The sequence below is a fragment of the Gadus morhua genome, chromosome 13 (assembly GCF_902167405.1).
Source record: "Gadus morhua chromosome 13, gadMor3.0, whole genome shotgun sequence".
NCBI lineage: Eukaryota > Metazoa > Chordata > Actinopteri > Gadiformes > Gadidae > Gadus > Gadus morhua.
Genome location: NC_044060.1, coordinates 441,597 through 451,156, shown reverse-complemented (window position 1 = coordinate 451,156; position 9,560 = coordinate 441,597). Strand labels below are relative to the sequence as shown.

Here is a 9,560-nt window from a genome sequence, read left to right as displayed (position 1 = left end):
GTATTCAAAATGTTGAATACAACGGCAAAAGAACGAAGTGTAGCGGATGTATTCTTGGTTCTTCCTTCACATTCCCTGAAGGAAGAACCAAGGACTGCTGGCAGGAAATGTTTGTTCTTAGGTGTTTTTTACAAGCGTTTTTTTCCCAGAAAACCCTAACCCAACAGTAAGCCCCGGAGGTTTATGAAATACTTACAAACCCGTGATATTCCGATAGGACATTCCAGCTCCTCCCTGTCATGTGGTGGGAGCAGCTGGAGACGGCGCTGCAGAATGGACCACGATGATGTTTTGGGGCTTTTCAAACCTTGTGATTCTCTTTCTTTTTTTAACAAAGTTGCTCCATATTTGAACCCAAGCGGGCTCCCCATCATAAGGTCGGGGTCCGCTGGTATCACCGTTATCAAACTTAGATTCACTTTTTGTCTAGTCCAAGGATTGACGAATCAATTCATTAAACAATTAACCAATTGTTGCAGATAGCTGCAATTATAAGTATGATACTCATACTGGTCATACTGCTACTCAAGATCCATGTTTAAAACCTGCTGAAGTTAAAAATACTGTTAATATTTCATGTTAGAATACTCATATTCTATTCATATATCATGTTAAGATCCTCAAACTCCATGTTCAAAACCTGCTCAAGTTAATACTACCAACCTTCTTATCTGTACCGTTGGCATGAGATCCTCACGATGGGATAGGAGGAGTTAATGTTTGAAAGCAGCCCTTAATGTTAAAAGGCTCTAGTCAGGGTGCGTTAGGAGGGAGTGAGCTGAAGCCCGCTGGATGTTAACTGCTGGGGCTCCCCACAGGCCGTGGTAGCAGGGGTCCCAGGGAGAAGACAGCTTTATGGGCCCGGCGACGGGCCGAAGGGAAGTCGGACAGCAGGAGGCCTCCTACAGACCCTGAGGGGACAGGGAGCCAGCCCAGCAGATAAATCATGGGTTATATGTTCTGCTTGTCTGTCTCTCAGCAGGGTCCTGGCTGCTCCAGACTTGTGCAACAGTAATGGAGCCTGCAGTCCAGCAAGCTGATATCTGACAGCCTTATCATAGCTCTACAGTAGAGCCTGCAGTACAGCACTCTATCGGACAGCTCTATAGTAGAGCCTGCAGTACAGCACTCTGATATCTGACAGCTCTATAGTAGAGCCTGCAGTACAACACTCTATCTGACAGCTCTATAGTAGAGCCTGCAGTACAGCACTCTGATATCTGACAGCTCTACAGTAGAGCCTGCAGTACAGCACTCTATCGGACAGCTCTATAGTAGAGCCTGCAGTACAGCACTCTGATATCTGACAGCTCTATAGTAGAGCCTGCAGTACAGCACTCTATCGGACAGCTCTATAGTAGAGCCTGCAGTACAGCACTCTGATATCTGACAGCTCTATAGTAGAGCCTGCAGTACAGCACTCCGGTATCTGACAGCTCTATTTAATTCCCTTTATTTAACCTTCAAAGATCAATTGACACTCACACACACACACACACACACACACACACACACACACACACACACACACACACACACACACACACACACACACACACACACACACACACACACACACACAAACACAGAGAAAATAAGATAAAGGATTAAGACACAAGTTTAAGCAATATCAATGCTTTATTATTCTTAGCCTTGATAATACAACATTGCATGTGTCACATACTTTAAGTATGACTGTACACTTTGTTTATCGCTGTTTAAATACATATATAAAATAACAATTGATAACATGAAGTTATACTTCTGTGTATACTGACACAGATGTGAATGTTTCTAATAGTACTGTGATACTATAAATAGTATTTTGTACGGTGTGTCAATGTCCTGATACAGGAGTAAACAAGCAAAGTAAAGTGCTACACTATGATAAAGTGTTTCTCAACAGAAGTCCAACTTGGTGAAGCCAAAGGCACTCGATGATGTATGCACAGAACAAATGATGACTAGTGAGAGCAGGCCTACACTGTAAAAATGTAACTTGAATAAAACCTTTTTAAGTAGCATTGAAAAATCAAACAGCTGCAATATATTCAATATCCATCCTCATACATAGAAAAAGTCTAATTAAAGTAATTTATTTAGAAAATTGGGCATCGTGATCAGTCTATCTATTTCACAACTTTAGAATAAATTCAAAGATGATACACGTATATAAGCCTTGATATTAATTCCAAATAAACCTTAAAATCGTTCACACTCTTCTCGGTGTTCTGTTATTGATTTCATATTGAGATGAGCATTTATTCTCCTCATCTGAAAGTCCTTGTCCTAGAAAGCCCTTTGCCTGAGATCCACAAAGGATTTCCCTCTCGCTAAAAATGCTCATAATAAAGGTTTTGGTAAAGATTATAGAAAATCGCCACAAACAATGTTTTTAACTGTATGGTTATAGCTTGACCATGAAGTGATATGACTTGGCACTTTTTTAAAGCAATTATAGCATATGATATGAAGCCATATGTCTTAGCATTTTTAAATATGTCTGCTGAAGACCCGGTATAGTGCTCGTGGGATTCTGATACACGCCACATTTCTACGGTCAGGCTATGGTTTACTGCGCTTAAGGTAAGTGTTTACTGTGCTTAAGGTAAGTGTTTACTGTGCTTAAGGTAAGTGTTTACTGTGCTTAAGGTAAGTGTTTACTGTGGTTAAGGTAAGGGTTTACTGTGCTTAAGGTAAGTGTTTACTGTGCTTAAGGTAAGTGTTTACTGTGGTTAAGGTAAGTGTTTACTGTGCTTAAGGTAAGTGTTTACTGTGCTTAAGGTAAGTGTTTACTGCGCTTAAGGTAAGTGTTTACTGTGCTTAAGGTAAGTGTTTACTGTGCTTAAGGTAAGTGTTTACTGTGGTTAAGGTAAGGGTTTACTGTGCTTAAAGTAAGTGTTTACTGTGGGTAAGGTAAGTGTTTACTGTGGTTAATGGAAGGGTTTACTGTGCTTAAGGTAAGGGTTCGGTGCAGTCATTAAGCAGCCTCTAGGGGAACGGACAGAGATGGAATATTAATTCCTAAGAATATTTGTGTATAATCCTTTGATAATCTGAATCGACGTGTCTTTGTCCTCTTAGTCTGAGACCTTTATATCGACCTATGGGGCGGGTTCTCTTCAACGCCACCATGTTGGACCGCCACGGTCCTACAGGAACCCAGAACGGACAAACGGCTAAAATAAAGTTCAACCCATTGGCTGGTTTGTTCGAGTGCTGGTTTGATGCAATGCTGGTTCGACCCAGTGCTGGTTTGACCGAGTGTTTGTTTGACCTAGTGCTGGTTTGACCCAGTGCTGGTTTGACCTAGTGCTGGTTTGACCGAGTGCTGGTTTAACCCAGTGCTGGTTTGATTGAGTGCTGGTTTGATGCAATGCTGGTTCAACCCAGTGCTGGTTTGATCGAGTGCTGGTTTGACCTAGTGCTGGTTTGACCGAGTGCTGGTTCAACCCAGTGCTGGTTTGATCGAGTGCTGGTTTGACCTAGTGCTGGTTTGACCTAGTGCTGGTTTGACCGAGTGCTGGTTTAACCCAGTGCTGGTTCGACCTAGTGCTGGTTTGACCGAGTGCTGGTTTAACCCAGTGCTGGTTTGACCCGGCACTGGTTTGTTCGAATGCTGGTTTGACCAAGTGCTGGTTTGACCCAGTGCTGGTTTGACCCAGTGCTGGTTTGACCCAGTGCTGGCTTGATCGAGTGCTGGTTTGACCCAGTGCTGGTTTGACCCAGTGCTGGCTTGATCGAGTGCTGGTTTGACCCAGTGCTGGTTTGACCCAGTGCTGGCTTGATCGAGTGCTGGTTTGACCCAGTGCTGGTTTGACCCAGTGCTGGTTTGACCCAGTGCTGGCTTGATCGAGTGCTGGTTCGACCAAGTGATGGTTTGACCCAGTGCAAGAAGGACTGGGGTCCTTTTGGTCTGTTCTCACTTTGTACAAAGTGGGGCGGAGCATGTCCGAGGAATGGGGGATGGTGAGGAGTATTGGGGGTGGAGCCTAGAAGCACAGTTGAAGGGGCAGAGCCTGTGTTCATCTCTGGCGGGGCTTTTGCTGATCTGGGTCTTGGTGGCTTGTCCAGAGAGTGGGTGGCACTTTTGTGAAGGGGGCGGGGGGGCGTGTCCTGGGTTGGGGCGGGGCCTCAGCATCGCGGGTTCCCCATGCGGCAGTAGCAGACGGTCTTGAAGAGCCGGCAGCGGCAGACGCTGCAGCCGTCGCAGCAGGTGCTGCCGGTGGGGTGACAGCTCCCCCAGAGCGGGACGCAGTCGGCCGGGGGAGGGGGGCGCTTCTTCCTCTCACTCAGATCGTTCTGCTGCAGGGGGGGGGGCAGAGTGAGTGAACCACTGATTAGTGAAGTGGTTCATTGAGTGGTGGTTAGAGGATTGTACATACAGTAGCTAGGGTGAGAGAGAAACGTATTGATTTACTATTGGTTCATTGATAATGGAGGTGAGATGATATTGGGGATTAGTGTTTGTTGGTGAGTGTGTGAATGAGTGAGTGAGTGAGTGAGTGAATGATAGATTGAGAGAGTAGAACAACAATTGATGATTGCTTGACTCGTTTTACCTTCCTCTGTTTCTGGGCTTTTTTGTTCTTCTTGACAGCTTTAGATAACTCTGGCAATGAGAGAAACTGCTTTAAAATGTGAAACATGTTTAACTTTAGAGAGTTATCAACATAGCAAGTGTTATATTACTAATAATATACTAATAAGACTTAATAATGTGTAATTAATGAGACCTCCTTAGACTATGTGTACATTAATCCCTCCAGGGTCATCTTACCTACGATTTCAATGGATGGAGAGTGAGAGACATTGATTCCGGACAGGGGGTGTTCCGTGGCGTTCCATTGGCTGACGAGCCGGTCCTCTGGCATCATGTGGGCGGAGACCAGGAAGCGCCCGGTGCTGGACAGAGCCATGAGGCAGAGGAGCAGCCACATGGGCTTCATAATCTGGAATCATACGCCAGGAAAACAGGAGTTCACCTTGATCTCATTCAAATATAATTGACACCCAGATGAAAGGTACCGAAATGATGGATTGATTGCAAATGTCTGGAGTCCCATCAGTCAACCTTGAGTGAGATGCCGTACACGGTCCATTCCCCGGGGAACGATAGACAAGTGTCAAAGGACATGGACTCTCTCTGTGATTACACTACAGCATTTAACGTAAGATGCCCCGCAGTGTTTGAGGAGGGTCTCGCTGCAGTCCTCCACCCTAGGCTCACCTCCACTGTTAAGTAGCTCCACCCCCAGGCTCACCTCCACTGTTAAGTAGCTCCACCCCCAGGCTCACCTCCACTGTTAAGTAGCTCCACCCCCAGGCTCACCTCCACTGTTAAGTAGCTCCACCCCCAGGCTCACCTCCACTGTGTTAAGTAGCTCCACCCCCAGGCTCACCTCAACTGTTAAGTAGATCCACCCCCAGGCTCACCTCCACTGTTAAGTAGCTCCACCCCCAGGCTCACCTCCACTGTTAAGTAGCTCCACCCCCAGGCTCACCTCCACTGTGTTAAGTAGCTCCACCCCCAGGCTCACCTCCACTGTGTTAAGTAGCTCCACCCCCAGGCTCACCTCCACTGTTAAGTAGCTCCACCCCCAGGCTCACCTTCACTGTGTTAAGTAGCTCTACCCCCAGGCTCACCTCCACTGTTAAGTAGCTCCACCCCCAGGCTCACCTCCACTGTTAAGTAGCTCCACCCCCAGGCTCACCTCCACTGTGTTAAGTAGCTCCACCCCCAGGCTCACCTCCACTGTGTTAAGTAGCTCCATCCCCAGGCTCACCTCCACTGTGTTAAAACAGCCTAATGAAACTCATATCTTGTTACATTGTAGAAGATAGAAGATACCTTGTTTTATAAATGTGTATATTTTGTATTTGTCTTTTATTAGACCTATGAATTTGACCCATAGGCTGATGACTGGGGCCGTGGTAAGACCTTTAAAATGTTGAGCTATTTTTGAACGTTGGTTCATTCAGTCAAATATAGATGCCTTATAAGGCAAGGCTCATCTTCTTTTTAGAGTTGAGTTCGTTTATCCATTTTAAGAGAGACGGCTGGCTGAGGCTGCACACCTGTTGCCCATTGAGCAATCAACGTGCAAGAGCCTGCTCGAACCAGCCAACACCACACACACTCCTGCCGGGCACCATGGATCAACATCTGTAGGTCATTAGACTCAACCGCTACATTAAACCTCTTAACACCACCACCAGCCTGTGTCTTTGGTAAAAGTCACTCAGGTGGGGTATTTGCCACCTAGCTGGATGCTAGCCACCTAGCTGGAGTGCTAGCCGCCTAGCTGGAGTGCTAGCCGCCTAGCTGGAGTGCTAGCCGCCTAGCTGGAGTGCTAGCCACCTAGCTGGAGTGCTAGCCACCTAGCTGGGGTGTAGCATGGACATTGTTGCAGGTATTATAGATCATGATCACTTGTGCCAACTGTAAAACAAAAAGAGAATCGTTGCTGTTTTCAGGTGTTAACTTTGTTGTTTGGCATGGTAACATATTTTGTTAATTTCTCATCTTTGAATAAAACATGTCTAATGTCTAGGTGGCGTGCAGCGTCCTGTCTCAATTCCCCGGCCTTTCCTTGGTTCAGCTGTAGCTTTAAGAAATGGTGTTATAAATTGTAAGATTATAGTGCCATTATATAGAGTGTAGCTCTTCTGTTTCTGTCTACAGGGCAGTGATCATTCTTACATTCTCCCCCCCCCCTGATGGGCGTCCTGGCCTCAAGGTGGTCTGTACTATAGCCCAGAGTGCGGATGTTCAACGCGTTCCAGCTCTTTGAGGCAACCCAAGTGGCTCTTGGCAGAGGAACACAGTTATTTTCTTCATCTAATGTCTCCCATGTATGAAATCGATTCCAATATTTGACAGCAATTTTTTATCGTCAATTCTTTATCGTTACGTAGCATATGATAAGGCACTTGCACCTATACATTTAGTATACAATTGAAGTAATTAAGTGTTAGAGTTAGGTGTTGCCTCACTCATAGTGTGCATACACTTGATTCACAATGGTGGGTGTGGTGTAAAGTTAAATATTGCATTTGACAAGAATTTTAATTGAGTCAACACTGTAACTTTGACACACTGTATGACCATACGGTTACTGAATAGTGTTAAAAAGAGTAAATAGCCTTTCAATGTTCCATTAACAATGCCTATTGTACCTGCCTCCTAATGAGATGTATCTGAAGCCTATTTTACTTTGGGTAGCTCATTCCTATTCATTAAAAAACAAGTCATTAATGGACATGCAATGCTTCAATTCCAGGCCACTTGAAATGTAGGCCTACGACTTTGGAACAGTGTTGTATAGTTATTCTGTTTGAGGTGGTAGTTGTAGTAGTAGTAGTAGTAGTAGTAGTAGTAGTAATATACTCAGTCTTTCTACAGCTGCCTCATACAGCTAGCTAGCTTGTGACATATTGTTTTGTTTTTTATTCAGTGGGTGAAAGTCACAGAGTGAAATGAATCAACTCTTTTGGGTGGAACCCCGGCAGCAGCACTTGCTTGTTTTGATAGGTTCAAATTAGATCTGTGAAATGTGTCTTTCAGACCATGAGCGGAACGTCATCTGGCTCAAGTTTGAGCCAATCATAAACAGCGATTGCTGAAACCTTTCTTTGGTTAGGACCGTAGCGGGAGTCAGAATCGATCAAACTCAACAGCTATTAATTGGCTTCAGTACCAAGATCTCAGGTGAACGCGCTTTGATTTATATGCGTTCCTTTTTATTTTGTATTTTCAGAGTGAGTTTATTTTCCCCCCACTAGTACACCAGCAGGAGCCATGACCACCAGCCCTCCTGGTCCAGCTGCTTGACATTTTCATAAAGACGGACGTTCAGATAAACTCAGCGGACCGCAGAGGCCTCGGAGGATGACACATTTTAGTCACATGTGGTTGAAATCGGTCTTTGTGTTTGGCTGAAACGGTAGCCTGTCAAGTGACATCATTCGACCACCATAACCATCAGAAAACATTAGAGCTGTCAGTTAAACGCGTTATTAACGGCGTTAACGCGAACCGAATTTAACGGCGTTAAAATTTTTAACGCGCGATTAACGCAATTACTTTATAAAAAAAAAAAAATTTTTTTTTTTTTTTTTTTGGCTCAAAACAAAGAAGCAGTAGCCTGACTGCTATGTTCAAATGACATTTGTTCAAAGCAGTCGTTTAATTGCACTATAGGCTCTTTTTTTGTATCGTCCTGTTTTGATCAGTGTATATGCCAATGTTGTTATCAGTAAAAAATCATTTGCACAAGGCAAGCGATGCACTTCACCATGTTGATAAGAGAATTAAAATGAGAAGAATTATGGGACAAAAAAATCAAGGGATATTTAGCATAGAAAAAGAATTTGCGATTAATCGCGATTAATTAGAGTTAACTATGACATTAATGCGATTAATCACGATTAAATATTTTAATCGCTTGACAGCTCTAGAAAACATGGTTTCTGATCCCATGTGTTCAGGTAATTGTGTTCATGCGTTTCACCAAACACACAAAGGCACTTTTAGAGTCGCTTCATGTATTTCACAAGTGTTGAGAAAGAAGGGTTGAAAAGACTGAAATATTGAAAAAAGACAAAGTAGAAAAACATGACAAATTCAAGATGTATGTTTCGTGAGAGATCCTTGTTTATCTACTGTCTCACACAAACAGATGTAACCTTTCACAGAAATATACAAACACACTCACTTACACACACACACACTCACACTGAAGAAGAGGAAGATGGCCGTAGATGACTAGCTTTACGGTCTTGAATGTTTCCAGTCATTTCTAAGGCGCCCACAGATGTTGAGTTTGTCGTATCAGTGTAGTTACTTTCTCGCCTGCTCCGGACGCAAAGAAAACAATGTGGTTAACTGCTATAAATAGTGCTTTTCGGGATTAGTCTAAATTGACCGGTTGTACTGAGCAAACGTTAGTCTTCACATGTTTCTCATAAACATCACAACACATTTGAAATGGTCCTAAAAGTTGGATAGGTTTTTATTACAACTCTTGAATCTCTTCAGCTCTGCCAGAAACTACTTCTAGTTTACCTGGAATCGATCACGGCAGCTCTGCCTTCAGCAGGGCTCATAGCTCACGTTGGGTTTAGTGAAAGCGTTTAAATGTTGGACAGCGTTTCGCCGCCCGACCAAAGCAGCGTCTGTTATAAGCTGGGCTCAAACGTCAGGCCCATCTGTGAAGAGAGCCTGCTGCGCTGATAAAAGTTTAAACCTTCACTGTGGGATTCTAAGGTACTTTTTACAGCTTTTATGTTTCTCTGTGGGGATTAATGTCCTGACGTTGGGCCGAGAATAAAAAGGTGAAACGAGAATAAAAAGAATAGAATCGTTTAGATGTTTGCAGTTGTTAGCTTAGCTGTTACTTAGCGGTACTAAGTGTAAGTAATTTAGCTGTAGCTTGTTAACTAAATCATTCGGCTTGGTAAAGATTTTGTTAGTTTCTCAATTTTTTTAATCGAACATCACAGGCGTGTTTAAATCATTTTTAACTAACTTTCTCAAATACACACATCACATACATTTA

The 9,560-nt window shown here is 43.8% G+C and overlaps 1 protein-coding gene across 1 annotated transcript in view; it reads right to left on the bottom strand.

Annotated features, from left to right (window-relative positions):
• Positions 1–2,762: 2,762 nt before the first annotated feature.
• Positions 2,763–9,560, bottom strand: part of asip1 (agouti signaling protein 1) — a 9,688-nt gene continuing 2,890 nt past the window's right edge. The window contains exons 2-4 of the mRNA XM_030373662.1: positions 4,781–4,952; positions 4,563–4,612; positions 2,763–4,305 (exon numbers count right to left, since the gene is read on the bottom strand). Coding sequence (XP_030229522.1) covers positions 4,135–4,305; positions 4,563–4,612; positions 4,781–4,949 — 390 coding nt within the window. The 5' untranslated portion in view covers positions 4,950–4,952 and the 3' untranslated portion in view covers positions 2,763–4,134. The remainder of the gene's footprint in view (positions 4,306–4,562; positions 4,613–4,780; positions 4,953–9,560) is intronic.